Source organism: Megalobrama amblycephala, linkage group LG6 (genome assembly GCF_018812025.1).
Source record: "Megalobrama amblycephala isolate DHTTF-2021 linkage group LG6, ASM1881202v1, whole genome shotgun sequence".
In the NCBI taxonomy this organism is placed as follows: domain Eukaryota; kingdom Metazoa; phylum Chordata; class Actinopteri; order Cypriniformes; family Xenocyprididae; genus Megalobrama; species Megalobrama amblycephala.
In genome coordinates this window covers 13975807-13992814 of record NC_063049.1, presented here as the reverse complement: position 1 = coordinate 13992814, position 17008 = coordinate 13975807, and the positions used below count along the sequence as shown (strand labels likewise).

The 17008-nt window shown below is 35.9% G+C and overlaps 2 protein-coding genes across 4 annotated transcripts in view; one reads left to right on the top strand and one right to left on the bottom strand.

The window, feature by feature from the left end:
• The window catches only part of pdxka (pyridoxal (pyridoxine, vitamin B6) kinase a), a 22415-nt gene extending 13874 nt beyond the window's left edge, over positions 1-8541 (bottom strand). Inside the window, exons 1-4 of one of the 2 annotated variants that reach the window (XM_048193039.1) lie at positions 8239-8540; positions 7997-8051; positions 863-967; positions 303-386 (exon numbers count right to left, since the gene is read on the bottom strand). In XM_048193039.1, coding sequence (XP_048048996.1) covers positions 303-386; positions 863-967; positions 7997-8051; positions 8239-8319 — 325 coding nt within the window. In that variant the 5' untranslated portion in view covers positions 8320-8540. Of the gene's footprint in view, positions 1-302; positions 387-862; positions 968-7996; positions 8052-8238 lie in introns of both variants that reach the window. The other variant, XM_048193040.1, reaches the window with a different exon arrangement.
• On the top strand, positions 1484-17008 carry fgf9 (fibroblast growth factor 9). 2 transcript variants are annotated; one of them, XM_048193044.1, is made up of 5 exons: positions 1484-1543; positions 11857-11985; positions 15612-15746; positions 15864-15967; positions 16156-17008. In XM_048193044.1, the coding sequence occupies exons 2-5, from the start codon at positions 11943-11945 to the stop codon at positions 16342-16344; spliced, it is 471 nt and encodes a 156-aa protein (XP_048049001.1). In that variant the 5' UTR covers positions 1484-1543; positions 11857-11942; the 3' UTR covers positions 16345-17008. The 2 variants fall into 2 exon arrangements, with proteins under 2 accessions (XP_048049001.1, XP_048049000.1); XM_048193043.1 differs by lacking the exon at positions 1484-1543 and having other exon boundaries at positions 11068-11985.

The window sequence follows — 17008 nt, the reverse complement described above, 5'->3', positions numbered from 1 at the left end:
TACCACGTAATAAATGACGTGATAGCTAGAAGATTCCATATAAAGGACCTATCAGACTACGCCATCTAGAGTTTCATGTCTCAACTAGAAATTTAATGCACTAATGTGAACTAACAATGAGCAATATATATTTTTCGCAGCATTCATTTTTGTTAATATTCATTAATTGTTCAATGATTGTTCACGTTAGTTCAGAGTGCATTAACTAATGTTAGATGACTTTTTGATTTTAACGATGTATTAGTAAATGTTAAAATTAACATAATGTAGAAGTATGTGTACACACACACACATATACACACCATACACCAGGTTTGGGTTTGCCCTCTTCAGCTCCTGTACAATGTCCACCACCATTTCCAAAAAGGAATCATCCCTAGTGTATCCTGAAGAAGAAGAAAATTATATATATATATATATATATATATATATATATATATATTGATATATATAGATATATATAGATTGAACAGTATATAGTATTCATTTATCAAATGTAATCCAATTTTTGTACGTTATTTATTTCTGTGCTCTTTATTTGCTGAATGTGGAAGATTCAATCAAATCAATCTGTTGCAGCCCTTAACACAAAGTATCCTGTCCGTTTTTGGCCCAACAGAAACGCTCTCTCCCTACTAATTATATAAGGCAGGGTTGGCAACCATGGCTTTAAAGGGTGGGGTTTTGATGAATAATCATGTCTAAATGTAATCATCATACTGAATCACATGACTTTTAATGATTTTGGACATACATAATCCTATTTAAACCAATCTGCTTGTCCTGTGTGTCTGACAGTAATTGAATAATGTGCATCCAAAATTAAAAAACAGCAGACACAACAGGAAGAAAAGACCTGTACCTGTGAGCACATAGTCGTAATGGTTCACGTTGTTGAGCTTGATCCCCTCATACAGGACTTGCAGTTCATCTGCAGTCATCACTTGACCTTTCCAGTGCTCATATCCTGGTAAGAGATATATATATATATATATATATATAAAATATATGAATGATGCCTCTATGAATCCGACTGGTTGACCAACGTTTTAAGGTGTGCAATTATTTTCAGGGAAATGCACAGCTAAAGTAGTTCTAGGCAGACATTGCAGTTCCATATCACTTCGTCAAATTATTTCAGTTGTTTCAATAGTCCTACAGCTTACAACCATAAAAGAAACAAAACCCACAACGACACTGAACAAGAAAATAAATGTAGTAAACAATAGGATTAAAACAACAAATTATTGTCATGGTTTTTGCCACAAAATATGTTTTATTGTGTCCTGAAAGCGCATACTCTCTCCCGCGCTCTCTCTCTTTCTCTTTCAAATGCACACACGTACTGTATAGTACAGACACACACTCACACAGAAAGGTTTTATCAGTGCTGCTCTGATGAATTAATCAGTCAAAGAGTTTAGCAACTTAAAAGATACATGACTCACCAGCAAGGTAATAACTGTGTGGCTCTTGTCGTGGATAAACTTATAGTTTCGCTATTAGTAGAGACACTGCTGCTGTGAGAGACCCACAGACTCAGGTAGGCTAATTTGCTTTCTCTCACTCTCTCTCTCTCTCTCTCTCTCTCTCTCTCTCTATGTGCATTAATAACTGTATCAACGGTATTATTCTGCTATCAAAGGCTCAAGCCTTCGGTTACTAGTTCTGAAATTACGTTTTGGAATTAGCAACGGATGCTTGGGATGAGATGCGTAAGAAATTAGTCCCACACACAAGAGTGTTTTAAGGACAAAAACCTGACAAATGTCTTGAAATACAACATCGGAACAGCGTCTTAAGGTGTGGTAACCGTAGTATAAGCGAAATAATTGACCTTTGCAAAATAATTGATCGCATTGTGGCCGCATTACCACCTTGGCTGTGCATTATTTTCTAAAGGCAGGAACAAACCAAGCCGACGCTGACGAACTAGTGGCGACGAAAGAAGACTCCGGGGTTGGCTCACGTTGGCAGTGTCTGTGTCCAAAGTTGCCCTGACCCACCAAACCGAAGCTAGACAGCCGACGGCCAAGTTGCACGTCCGTTTTGCGCCTGCGTTAGATGAAATGCCTTTCCGAACCAGCAGGTGGCAGTATCTGAACAGCCAAACAGAATGATCAGATGGCCCGACAGACCAATTCAACATTTCGAATCGGCCGAAAAAAAGCCGATGAGGACCAACTTCAGCCAACGGTGCGGAACACTGAGAAAACTTAGTCGGTCGACGAACAAAAACTGCCCGACGGCCAACCGTCGGCTTGGTGTGTTCCTGAATTAAAGGTGCCGTAGAACGTCTTTTTAAAAGATGTAATATAAGTCTAAGGTGTCCCCTGAATGTGTCTGTGAAGTTTCAGCTCAAAATACCCCATAGATTTTTTTTTTTTTAACTGCCTATTTTGGGGCATCATTAAATATGAGCCGATTTAGGCTGCGGCCCCTTTAAATGCTCACGCTCCCCGCCCCAAAGCTCGCGCTTGCCTTTAACAGCATAAACAAAGTTCACACAGCTAATATAACCCTCAAAATGGATCTTTACAAAGTGTTCGTCATGCATGCGGCATGCATACATCGGATTAAGTGAGTATTGTATTTATTTGGATGTTTACATCTGATTCTGAATGAGTTTGATAGTGATCCGTGGCTAACGGCTAATGCTACACTGTTGGAGAGATTTATAAAGAATGAAGTTGTGTTTATGAATTATACAGACTGCAAGTGTTTAATAATGAAAATAGCGACGGCTCTTGTCTCCGTGAACACAGTAATAAACGATGGTAACTTTAACCACATTTAACAGTACATTAGCAACATGCTAACAAAACATTTAGAAAGACAATTTACAAATATCACTAAAAATATCATGTTATCATGGATCATGTCAGTTATTATTGCTCCATCTGCCATTTTTCGCTGTTGTCTTTGCTTGCTTACCTAGTCTGATGATTCAGCTGTGCACATCCAGATGTCCTTGTCTAATGCTTGAACATGAGCTGGCATATGCAAATATTGGGGGCGTACATATTAATGATCCCGAGAGTTACGTAACAGTCGGTGTTATGTTGAGATTCGCCTGTTCTTCAGAGGTCTTTTAAACAAATGAGATTTATATAAGAAGGAGGAAACAATGGTGTTTGAGACTCACTGTATGTCATTTCCATGTACTGAACTCTTGTTATTTAACAATGCCAAGATAAATTAAATTTTAATTCTAGAGCACCTTTAAGAATTCAATGGCCCGTCGTTAGTTATTCCTTACATATATAACTGAAATTTTTCAACTTTTCTCCTATAAGAAAAATGATTGGATATCTAAACAAAAAAAATGTAATAAGATCGGGTGTTTGAACTGAGATTGCGATCTTTTAATGATTAATCGTGTAACACTATCATCTAATAATTAATGTAATTACGTCATGGCATGTATGCGACAATAGTTACAGTTAAAGGGTGTTGTCGGCCATGAAGCCTATTCATAATACAGTAAATTCTATTAGTCTTATAACAGTTACTACATATTAAAAATATCAAGGACATTTAAAATGAAATGCTATCCTTTAAGAACATAATTCCATTTTAGCTGCCTATCTCAGTTTAATTTTCCAAGTTTGATCATCCATATTTTGCCTTTAACTAAAAATAAATGCTGATGAAACCATGCGATATATATTATATATATATATATCAATAAATCTAAAACCACGTAAAAACCTGAAATACAGACTGTTTGTTTTAAAAAAAGATTTTTAGCACTACTAAAAGGTGTACATTATATGCTTTGATCACACGCTGACAAGCACAGAAACATAAACCTTCACAGATTAACTGTGTAGAAGTCAAATATTAAACTCTTTAATTAACTTGGGGAGACAGTTGCTAGGATGAGAACTAGGATGAGCCCAACGACTCCTAACAGCACACCTGTCCCTTAAATAAACATTACATAATATGACGCCATAACTAAACAAACAATGTTACACTGTGCAAATTCAAGTGGTATTTTCCCACTTATGATAAGCAAAAAAATAATAATAAATAAATAAATAAATACAAATAAAATAAAGTGTATTGAGCAGCACTTCTCGCTCATGGCCAGAGAAATTTAAATGCATTAAACCTTGAATCAAATTAGCTGAGGTCATTTCCATTGTCAGTTAAAAACAGGATGTTGGCACAAGGGAGCATGACTAAAACAATAAAGACAGCACTGTCTCATCTGACGTGTCTTTATATCTGCTGTGTTAAGTAATTTATTTGACACAAAAAATTAATTAAAATGACATAATTATATAAAAATGCAGCAGACAAATTAAAAATGCAATTATAACTTCCTTTTAAACGTATTATTACACGACCCATAGTTTTGGGTACGACGTTAACAATTATATTGAACATTACATTTTTTCTTTTTTTTTTTTTTTTATCAAATTAATTCTAAACAAATCAACTGATCTATTTAGCCTGTGTTTATACATTTTATGACAGATTATTTAATTCATTTATCCATTTCTCACTGAATTTATTGATTTCTCACTGGAATGATTTCTCAAGAGATTATTACCTTTCATTTTGCTTTAGCGAAATGAACTAGTGAAGATGTCATGACGGAATAGTTTAGGACAAGTTTCTTCATCTGTATACTTCTTGTAATCATACAATCACATGAATACATGTGACACTAGCGATGGCTTAATCAGTAACAAGGCACAACATTTTATTTTACATGCATAACTGTCTAGTTTACTGTCTAATCCCCAAAATAGAGCTATGTTCCCCTTGAGGGCAATCTTTAGCCTTTCAGCTTACCATCTGATTCTGAATGCTCTACAATGAACCCTCTTTTACTTCTCCTAAATTGAATGACCCATTCAGTAAATGATTTCAATGCTGCAGTGTTCAAGTCGTATCCCACGTTACATAGAGTCACTAAACAAGGGGATTAGTAACTATATTGTATTTTTTAGCTTCGTTCTCACCTTATTTTGACTCTGAAGACATAAATTAATGCACATACTACCAGATACCACTGTGTGACATCAATTTAAGGGAAGAAAGAGAAGGCTTATTCAAAGAAAAGAACGAAAAATGCTTTGTCTGAGAAATTAGATGAGAACTGTGAGGAGTAACAATGAGAAAGAGCCATGAGACCATGACCCTAAACAGTGGGAGGATTGTTACATTCCTTAAAGAAGTAAGAAGAGAAGCAGGGTGGGTAGAATGGGAATAGCATGAGCAGTAGAGCGAGGGTGAATAAAACCTTATACACCCTTATGGCTCTTAGCAACAGACCCTTAGTAGGCTAGAGAATCACAGAAATGGTTAACCAATTCAGTGCAAACATGTTAAATGTCAACAGGATGTCCAGGAACATGATAATGGACCATAAGCAAAAAAAGTTACTAAAAAAAACACATGAATGCACATGAATTGAACACAAGTTTTTAAAACCATTCAACGCCCTCTTTTCTTTTTTACCATACACTTTCACTGACCTAGCTTAATGAATGTGTTGATTTCAGTGCTGTAGGGATTGAGATACATACCTCTACCTCATATCTCAAACACAGCATTGGTGTTTTCATTATTGAATGATTTTGTATTTTGAAGGGGAAAAAAACTTGGTTAAATGAACAATTCAATGACTTACTCAAAAAAATATCAGTTAATTAATTAGTATTTTGAACAAATCAGTTGAATAAATAAAAGTCATCATCATAAATCATCGTCACATGTTGCTCAGCACTGATTCCTGATCCAGTCACCTTTAACCATAACCTCTTACACACTTCCCCTCTGGATCCATCCCCCTACTAACCACTTCTCCATTCTAGATCCCATTAAAGTAACGGACACTGTGTTCCATCTGTACACAGTGCTCTATAGATATGCTCCCTCCTACCAGCTCACTGAACAAGCAATGCCTTGTTGTTCTTTCAAAATTATGCAAAAAGTCACTATCCAAATGTTTCACCATCTCTGCTCCCCTCTGCTGGAATGAGCTGCCAACTCCACTTGAACTACTGAGGCCATCACATCTTTCAAGAAGTAGCTGAAGCTAGGGCTGGACGATTAATCGAAAAGTAATCGAAACCGAAATTCAGAACCTCTAACCGACGTAATTTTCCCATGTCGGTTATTTCGGTTTTTTAATCCTGTTAGTACTTCCCCCTTAAAAACATAACTGCGTGTGTAGCCACGTGACTCCGCCCAGTCCAGTCAGTGGCATAAAAGCAAAACACGGAGTTGAACGCCGGTTCAACACATAGTGATGGCGCGCGAGCGGTGAGCCTTGCGTCTTGACTAAACTTTGTCAGTTGTATTTGTTTTATGGTTTGGACATTCAAGCGATTAGACGATCGGATGTGTATTATTATATCGAGCTACCGCGCTCGCGCAGCTGCATGTGGCACGAACACTCATACAAACAGCTGCGCAAAACGTGAAGATCGCGCGCACACAGAGGAACGCAGAAACTTGTTGTCAGCGCTGTCCTGTGATTTATCACTAAAATAGCTTAGAAACTCAAAAGTTATAGCATCTATTTTTTCTACTTTTGAAGGAACTATTTACAACCCACAGCTTCACAATTAATAGAGAGACGGTATGACTAAATCACACACGCAATCACTACTGGTACTGTGCTAATTTATCTTTATCTGATTTACAACTAGCAGAAACCTGTAAGAAATGTTACAAACCATAGATAAAATAACTGCTGATAGTGAGCTATGATGTCAGATCACTCTTTCAACAGGAAAAAAAATATCCCACCTTAATAGTCAATCATAGGCTATTTACAGTACAAACCTTGTCAGTGAACTATGAGGGCAAAAAAAAAAAAAAAAAAAAAACAGAAATAAAATAATCGTTCATTAATCGTAATCGAGGTAAAATGTTCAATTAATCGAGGTTTTGATTTTAGGCCATAATCGTCCAGCCCTAGCTGAAGCAAAGCCTCTTCTGCAAGCACTTCACCATCCCACAACCCTTAAAGGGTTATTTAATATTTACTTTACTTTGGAACGACATGAGGGTGAGTAATTAATGACAGAATTTTTGGGTGAACGAATTGTAAATGTAAAAAACACTCTTGAATCAGTATATTAAATGAATCAGTTGAATCATTGAATGATTCATTGTCTCGCTCATAACAAAATAAAAATAAAAAATTCACTTGATGCCCCCTACTGGTGTAACGCAGAAGGAGTGGCTGAAAAATACCCACCACTAATCCACAAGCAGACAGTACATTGTTTGTATGGTTTATTTAGTTTTTAAATATATTTTATATTATTATTTTTTTCCAAGTACCGTTTGTGTGGTACCTTTAAATCTCAATACATTTCTTTTTTCCAAAAGGAGCAAACCAACACCTGTTTTGAATTGCTGAATACAGAGAACATAACTGGTTAAAACTGGGGAAAATGTCACACTGAGCTTACAGCTTTGCTTCACTGAAAGGAAAATAATACTGCCACATGCTGCGAAACTCGTGAGCTGAGCTTTACCCAATGACATGATGAAAGCTTTTCCACACCAAGAAGGTTAAACAATACCAAGATAAACTCCTCCAGATAAAACTGATTATTTTTTCTTACTCTTTCTTCTAAACATTACCATTTAAGTATATACTATTTCAACTTTTTCCTATTTCAACTAGCTGCAAAAAGTTTTTCAGGGAAAACTGGCTAAGAGGAGTAATTAGTAATGCCTCATCAAAATAAACTCTGAACAACTAATTTGGACTTCAGCCTTGATTATGTAATGATTCGAAGGGAACAATGCAACTGTGACTGAGTTGTTGACATGACAGTGTCCTGCATTGGGACAATATATTATTCACCATAAGCTATTTTATACATGTTTTTAATCATCATTTGTCATGTTAGCATATAATTTGAGCTAAAACTTAAACTGAAAGATGAATATGAATTTCAGAATGTCTTAGCATTTGTTTTGACCTTCTTTTGCTTTAATGACAGCAGCAGTAATTTACCTGTGTGGTTGGAGAACTGCACAGAGTTTATAGTGTCCACTTCAAAGCCCAGCACCTATTACAGCAGTGACACACACAGGACACGACATGTTTTACATACTGATATGCATTGTAGTGGGAAACTAACGCTGACTTTAGTATTGTAAGGGCTGGATGCAAATGAGCTGCAAATTAGTTGCAGAATAACTACGTTAAAACAGTAAATGACGCTGCAGGCATCTAATGCATCTACTGCCTCTTACCTGCAAAGGAAATGATGCAGATTTGTTTCCCACATATCCTCTGACAACATGACTCTGAACTGACAGAACTCTGCAGTCCATGCTTTATGCTTATGACGTTAGCTTAAAACAGGTCACAACTAGCTTTTAATGTTCTCATTAAAATGTCACACCACCCTTAAAGACGAGAGAGCGATCAACCGTAGAAGATATAATAAAAACACACTCCAATAATGACAGACATTCAACAGCTTTCTCTCTGCGCATTACATGAATGGACGCTTTTTCTTCAGGCGTTTGCCGAAGACACCTCGCAGATTGTTGACAAGAATGGACCAATCGCGTCTCGAGCTAAGATGAAAGCGTCTCTGGTTAATGTTAATGCAGAATTAAAGCACTGCTTTTAAACAAGTTTAATAGAGTTACTTAGTATGTTCTGTGTGCTTTGCAACGACAATATATGATATATGATGTTAATAGACTAAATAAACAACGGAGCATTTATATAATCAATAAAATAAAGCCTTTGTTTTTAGGTCAGTGTTATTTGAGCAGTGTTGACCAGAATTATGAATGTAAGAACTTAGGCTACTTCTTCAGAGTGAATTTGAAATAAGTTGGTCACACTCCACAGGAAGAGACTTGACTGAATTACACACAGTTCAAATCAATTCAAAACAATCACTTTTTATAAATGCATACACATTTGAAAATAAAAACACAATTGCTTCACTAGGATTAGTTAATAATTAGGCTATTTTTAACAATTACAAGGTATTACTCAAAGTTACAGAAGAGAGCTGTTCAGTCATGATATTAATTTGTAGGCCAAGTTGAAGAGTTTGTTCACTGTGGGTTCTTTCTGGAATTTCCCATGGTTTTCTTAATTATAAACATTTTATAAAAGTTATGATATGTCACACTCAGATATGTCACAATACAGAAGAAAATATGTCACTATCTGTTTCACATTTGAGGTATGACTGTGGAATTTATGTTGCAAAAATCTTGTTGTTAACCAATAACCACAGAACAAATAACCCATAAATCCAAAAGTGGTATTATATAAACCTAGAACTTCCAGAAGAAACCCGCTATGATAATTTACTTCCAGGTTTAAGGACTACAAAATGGACTCTATTTTTCAGATCAGTCTTTTATTTTGATCAGTAAGTAGGGGAGAGTGGGGTAAGATGAGCCATTTTTTGGTCCTCAAGATAAGGAAAATGAGGCAGAAGTACAATGAAAGTATTTAAAGTAATTTCAGGATGTTTCCTATCATTTTAAATGATCAGAATACATTTATGACAAAAGGTTCTAAAAATGTGGCTTCTTATTAAAAAAAGTGATCCTCTGGCTCAATTTACCCCAGGTTAGGGGTAAGTTGAGCTGAGTCAGTAGGTGGGTAAATGTTTAACTAATAAACATGTTAGTCAAAAGCTTCTTGACATGGTAGTTTCTCTGCAATGTCGACCATGTTAGGCCATTATGGAAAGAAATAAAAGAAATATGATTAAACATCCTTTGGTTCGTATCAGAGAAGGATTTGGTGTACTTGTACACTGTTCCTATCAAATAAACTCGAAAATAAAGATAAACTAAACCGGTTGCGTAATATTACATTGAAATGACACCAGTTTATACTTCAGATTTAACTTAAATTCATTGCTTTATCGTGGGGTAAGTTAAAACGCTGGCTCAATTTACCCCACAGCATTTGACTCACTTTGCCCCATAGCTGCCATTTTAGGTAAATCTAGCTAGCTAACCAATTCAGAATAATATTTAGCTAAATGACTTGCATGGTTTTATATGTTGCTAAATCACCAATATTCATCATAAATACTTTTAGACCTGAACAAATTTGCTTTGATGAAACAGCCATTACACCTGTTATGTTAAAATTTTAGTTTGACAAGCCAAAAACAGTTTTTAAAGTAAATAAGCAACTTCCACTTCTCCCATGTGCTTCTCCTTTTCACAGTCTGGCAGAAATGATGAGTGGTTTTAAAATATATGGTCACATGACAATAAAATGGTACGGTTGCCGAGATACAGGGGGTGGGTCAACTTACCCACTGGCTCATCTTACCTATGTGTTAATAACTCATATCCCTAGGAGTACAGCATTAACCAAGTTTCCACAATACTACACAATTCCACAGCTTCCACTCTCCATGATTGCAAATGGTCAGTGCTAACGTTGACACAATCTGAGATATGAAGCATATCATTTTCTTCACAATGTTTTAGACATTTTGTGCTCATACAAAGAGCACATACGTCACACCCTGCTGTCTGAGGCCTCTGACTCATAAACAAAGAAAGTGACCCTCTTATCATCACCCATTTTAATCTTGTCTCATTGGAAACATCATCACACATATTAATCTCACAATCCAGTAGACAAAGACATTCTATATTTCCACACAAGAAGCACTCTAAAATCAATGTAATCTGTTTAATTCCTTTGTCTTAAATGACACTTTTATGATATATCAGTCCATCCATACAGTAAAGACATTTACATTATTAGTCCTGGACCTGCATGAATGTGTTTCACTGAATAATAATAACAACAACTCATGAAGTATATGATTGTATGGAAGCTTGTTTCTGCCACAGAATAAAAAAAAATATATGTAAAATGTAATTGTGACTTTTTATCTAAGAATTCAGACTTTTTTCAAGTTTCAATTTCAAGTTTATATCTCAGAATTCTGAGAAAAAACGATCAAATATAAATTCAGAATTGCAAGATATAGGCCTAATCTAGCAATTCTGAGGAAAAAAAAAAAAACGTCAAAATTATGAAAGGTAGTGAGTTTATTCATTTGTTCTCAGAATTGCGAAATATTAACTTTCATATCAACATTATAGCATTTCTGAGAAAAAGTACGAATTCTGAGATAAAAGGATGCAGTTATCTTTTCTAATTTTTAGTGTGTCCTTGTTCACTTGAGATGCAATAATTTTCTCTGTGTTTACCTTTGCTGAACAGTGATGTTAATACCATAGTAGCAGGTATTTTTATGTTACATTAACAATACATTAGTAGTTTTAAGTAAACAGAAAATGAGTTTTCACTGCTTTGAGGTCAAGAAATAAAGTTAAAGTGAATGAAACCAAATTTAGGCCTCACTCCTTGAGAGCCCTCATACAATTCCAACACTTGCCCTGTGTCATCCTACAACAACACAGTGTGAGATGAGTCTGCATGAATGAGGAGATATCACTCTATTGATAATACAGAAGATTTTCTTATGTAGTCATGTACACATACGCAAAAGTGTATCTGCGTGGGTTTGTTCATTTGTGTGTTCATTTAGTAAAAGTATCAGAGCAGAAGATATATATATAAAGGATGGAGATAGGCACACTGTGTAGTGAAGTATGTTTACACTGAGTGGAGGACACAATGTTCATCTAGCTTCACATCGGAAGAGGCTCTATATAGCAGCAGTCGGTTACAGCAATGGTAATTTCAGGAAGGAAACTAGGCCTCAGAGACGCTATTGCAGGTGCCACTGCGCTCAAAAGATAACACCTCAAAGTGCTTGACCTGGAGGCCATAAGGGTATTTGTGGGCCTGATGCGTTTTCATGGATTTCCACTGGATGCTTTTATGCTTTATTTCAGTTATAGTGTCATTTTGTGTAAGCTGCTGTAACTGCACAGATGAAGAAACCGAGACCTCAGGTGATCAGGCAGGCCGCTTGAGACACATGTGGCTGCTCTCAATGAGGGATGCAAAGAGGAGAGAGAAAGGTAAGATCACATCTGTACCAGCTTGTTTAAACAAAACACCTTTTTAGTATTCACGGAAATGCAAATCCTAAAAACATTAACGATATAAAATTAAAATAATTAAAGATCAGTAATTTTCTTTGTAAATTCAAAAGGCAAGACACCGCAGGTGACTAAAGTAATATTAACTAATAGATATCAGCATGCTTGCAAGTTGCAATTGTGTATGTTTTCTGAAATGTTATGATTTCATAATGCAAATACTATTTTGCATTTTTGGATTTTTGCAATGTTTTAGGAAAAAAGTTTAATAAAGCAACTGATATTTGAATAAGCCCCACTGTTAAAACCTTTAGAATATAGATATTAATAAATCTGTAAAGTTGAATGTAAGTAATGCTACTTAAGTGGAAATGTCTGACTCTGCATGAGGAAATGGCCTTTAAAGATAGGAATCGCAATGGAAATCTAAAGACACAAATAGATAAACTGTCTATTTTTGAGTCTGAAAGAAGAACCTCTCTTTGTACATTTGTTCTGTTTTTAAGCAACTGATCTTGTTATCTATAGACATGTACGTCTAGTAGACAGCTGTCCCACTTTCACACCACATATGTCACCTGCAGCTCTGTGTTAAAAAGTATCATAAAGATGGCCTACTGTTAGCCTGCTATTAGTAATAAAAAATTAATGAAGTTCTGGGATGCCTGACCTGTACACTTACACACATTATTTATGAAACAAAATAAAGTGTCATGTGACATACAGCAATATACCGCAGTGTTTCTCAAACATTTTAACTCCAAGGCCCCTCATTGTCCACAACGATATTCAAATGCCGCATGAGTTTTCCAGTTGTTTTACTGGATAAGGATTAATGTTATGGATTTTTTTTTTTTAAATTGCAGTTACGATTTTATAATTATAATTGTATAATTATAGTTATAATTTCTGTGACTTTTCAAGGTATAGAAATCCCCATAGGCTTTCTCATATATCCAGATTTTTAAGACAGTTGTTGAGGATGTGAAATAAGAATGATCATGAGTTTTAGTTGTTTGGGCTTATTTTAAATCATTTTAAGTCATCTTGGGGCCCTCTTGGAAGTTTGCTGAGGGCCCCTAGTGGGCCCCGTCTCCCTGGTGGAAAACCACTGGTCTAAATTAAGACCTTAATGTATATGAGATGCTGTATAGCAGCGGTTCCCAAACTGGGGTACGTGAGGTGACAAAAGTGGGTACGCGAACAAAATGCTGAGTAGTTCATTTAATTCTACCTTAAAATAACATTAAAATGGAGCATGTATTTCTAAATGCCAAAATGTCATAAATCCAGTATATTTAATCAAATTACCTCATCATTTGCAGTCAGAAACGACTGTATCCACAGAAGCAGCATGGATATGATAGATTGCGTGCAGATTCTGCTGCCTTAAATCATGCTAAATTACCGCCGTTCTCGACAATGCACTTTTGTAAAAGTGGGGATTTAGCACTTACTCGCATGAAGAACAAATATAGACACAGATGGTGGATTGATATCGATTTAAGACTCAAACTTTCTCCGATACAAAAACATACCTTGTGTGAGTTCTTGTATTTAATATTGATAACGAGCAAGAATGCAATTGTTCCCAAATATCCACATGACTGCGAACGTGACATTATTATACAACAGGTCAAAAAATAAAACGTACATTTTAAACACAGTAGTAGCCTATTTACTGTATTTTGCAATGAAATAATAGTTCTAACGAAAACCACAGCAGAACTACAACACTGTGTTTCGCGAACAATTCTGCGGCTTTGAACGAATCGAGAGAGTCAATGATTCAATGATTCATTCACAGCCACTTGCTTCGTTACTGAATGAATGACTCGATGACTCACTCATAAAAACAGTGACTTGCTGCCACCTACTGGCGGTTTTAGTTTAATATTTAAAAGTTTTACTTTGTTTTACCATCATTGCATATTTCTCTATTGAACATTTTTTATTTAAAACATTATTTATTTTATAAAATTATTCATAAAGAAAAAAAAAAAAAAAAAAGAAAAAGAAAAAAAGAGGCAGTAACAGAAACAAGAGAGAGAACAAAAAAATCCGGCAATGATTTTAGTTTCGTAACATGCGTGTTATCCTGCTGGAAGTAGCCATCAGAAGATGAGTACACTGTGTTCATTAAGGGATAGACATGGTCAGCAGCAATACTCAGGGCGTTCAAATGATGCTTAATTGGTACTAAGGAGCCCAAAGTGTGTAAAAAAAAAAAAATCCTCACACCATTATAGTGTGATGATGGTCTAATGAGTCTCGATTTCTGCTGCAACATTCAGAATTTAGTGTAAACAGCAGGAAAGCATGGATCCATCCTGCCATGTATTAATGGTTTAAGTTGCTGTGCTGGTGGTATAATGGTGTGAGGAATGTGGTGTACACTCTCTTGGTATGCAGCATGGAACACACATACAGTCTGTGACATTCATGCACTGGATCTTCAGTATGCAGAATGCATCAGGTCCTGTCTAGCTGACAGTAATCAAAGACACAAGGACAGATCCATGACGCACGCTGATAACATTTAACTGATAGCAAAACCATGATGTGAGCTGTGTTGGCAGGGGAGTTATTTGTACAAAATGATATGGATGTAATCATAACTGGTTTCTTAACCATAATTATACTTTGATTCTCAATATATTATGACAAATTAAAATAATATAATGAGAAACATACAACCCGAATTCCGGAAATGTTTAGGTCAATTAAGCACCCGGACTCTGCTACGATGAAGCCATGCTGTTGTAATAGCTGCAGTATGTGGTTTTGCATTGTCCTGCTGAAATACACAAGGCCTTCCCTGAAACAGATGCCATCTGGAGAGGAGCATATGTTGCTCTAAAACCTTTATATACCTTTCAGCATTCATAGTGCCTTCCAAAACATGCAAGCTGCCCATACCGTATGCACTTATGCACCCCCATACCATCAGAGATGCTGGCTTTTGAACCGAACACTGATAACACGCTGGAAGGTCTCCCTCCTCTTTAGTCCGTGATTTCCAACAAGAATGTCAAATTTGGACTCGTCTGACCATAGAACACTTTTCCACTTTGAAACAGTCTGTTTTAAATGAGCCTTGGCCCACAGGACACGACGGTGCTTCTGGACCATGTTCACATATGGCTTCTTGTTGCATGATAGAGCTTTAGTTGGCATCTGCAGATGGCACGGCAGATTGTGTTTACCGACAGTGGTTTCTGGAAGTATTCCTGGGCCCATTTAGTAATGTCATTGACACAATCATGCCGATGAGTGATGCGGTTTCGTCTGAGGGCCCGAAGACCACGGGCATCCAATAAAGGTCCAATAAAATAGAGATTTCTCCAGTTTCTCTGAATCTTTTCAGTTTATACATTTGTTATGTTACCTATGTTCTGTTTTGAATAAAATATTGGCTCATGTGATTTGAAAGTCTTTTAGTTTTCATTTTATTCAAATTTAAAAAACGTCCCAACATATTTATAAATGTTATACAAATAAATATATATATATATATTGTACCTCTAACTGTACATTTTTAATGTCACTCTTTCAGTTTCATTTGATTTTAGATGCTAATATTTTTTGTTCTTTGAATATCCCAGCAGCCGTAGACGAGTCTAATCCAGCTCAAGGTCTCACATCACATCAGCTCCTGTATTGCCGTGTTGGGATTGGTTTTCACCTACAGATTCTGATGAATGGCAGTGTGTTGGGCGTTCATGAGCCTTCTGAGTACAGTATGATTTATATGCCTAGGAAATATAACACATTAGCACATATGAAATTGTCAGAACATGTTTCAGTCTTCACAGATTTATCTTCTTTATATTGTACCCATTTCTTTTGTCTTTAAGGCTCCCTGAGAGTGTTTGCTTTGAGGGCGGGCGTAGTGGGTATCCGTGGTGTGAAGAGTGAGCTGTATTTGTGCATGAATCAGGAAGGAATTGCACATGGAATGGTGAGAAAAGACACGCAACTTGATGGCAAGGCATCAATTGTCTCAAAATCATGTTTATGTCTACATGAAATAATTGTAATTTAAGCTGTCTGAAGGCATAATCACTATTCCTAACAAGTGTATAGTACTGAAATAATGAAATGTTTGCAAAGGTATACACTAACATTTAAATCCCCTCTTTGTTGTAGAAGAAGTTCTCAAATGAATGCATTTTTAAAGAGTGCATGGAAGAAAATCACTACAACACGTACTCCTCCCTGATCTACACAGGGTTTTTTCTGGCTCTGTCCCCGCAAGGCCAGCTGAGGAAAGGCAACAGAGTGGGCCGCCACCAGGCCTGCACACACTTTCTTCCTCGCAAACATTTATTACACTAAACTAAACACTTAACACGTCATATCTATAACTCATCATCTACATGTAGCATCAACATTTAAACCTATGAAACCATCACAGGGTGTTATAATCTTATTTTGATGAGCATATATTGTCCCTTCTATTTGACAGGCTCACTTCAAGCTATTGCTGAGAAAATTAAAACTGTGACAACACCAATATAGGCACTATAAGTAGCAGTGCATGTGGGTGAAGCCATTAGGGACTATTTCAGTAGCTAGGCTGGTGTGCGCTAGCAAACCTGCTGAAATTATTTAGCATGGTTTAGTTTTTTTTTTTTTTTTGGTAACCACATTCTTTCAACAAGGTTTATTTTTAAATGTCACCTCAAGCTCGCATAGAACTCATCTGGTGAAAGGTGAAAGCAGTCTGTGAATTATGCACAACAGTCATTTATGTTTAACATGCAACATTATTGGTCAGTCTCACAGATTCTATATTATTCTATAATATTCTCCCTCACTGTATTTTTATGCTGTTTTAAACATTTAAATTGATAAATGACCTGTGAATGTGACATTTTATTATGACAATTTGATTTTGTATATAATGAATGTGTAAATGTTTATTTATTTATTGTATTTATCAAATATGTAAATGAGATCTAAATACATGAGAGTTATTTTAGCATTATTTATATACTAT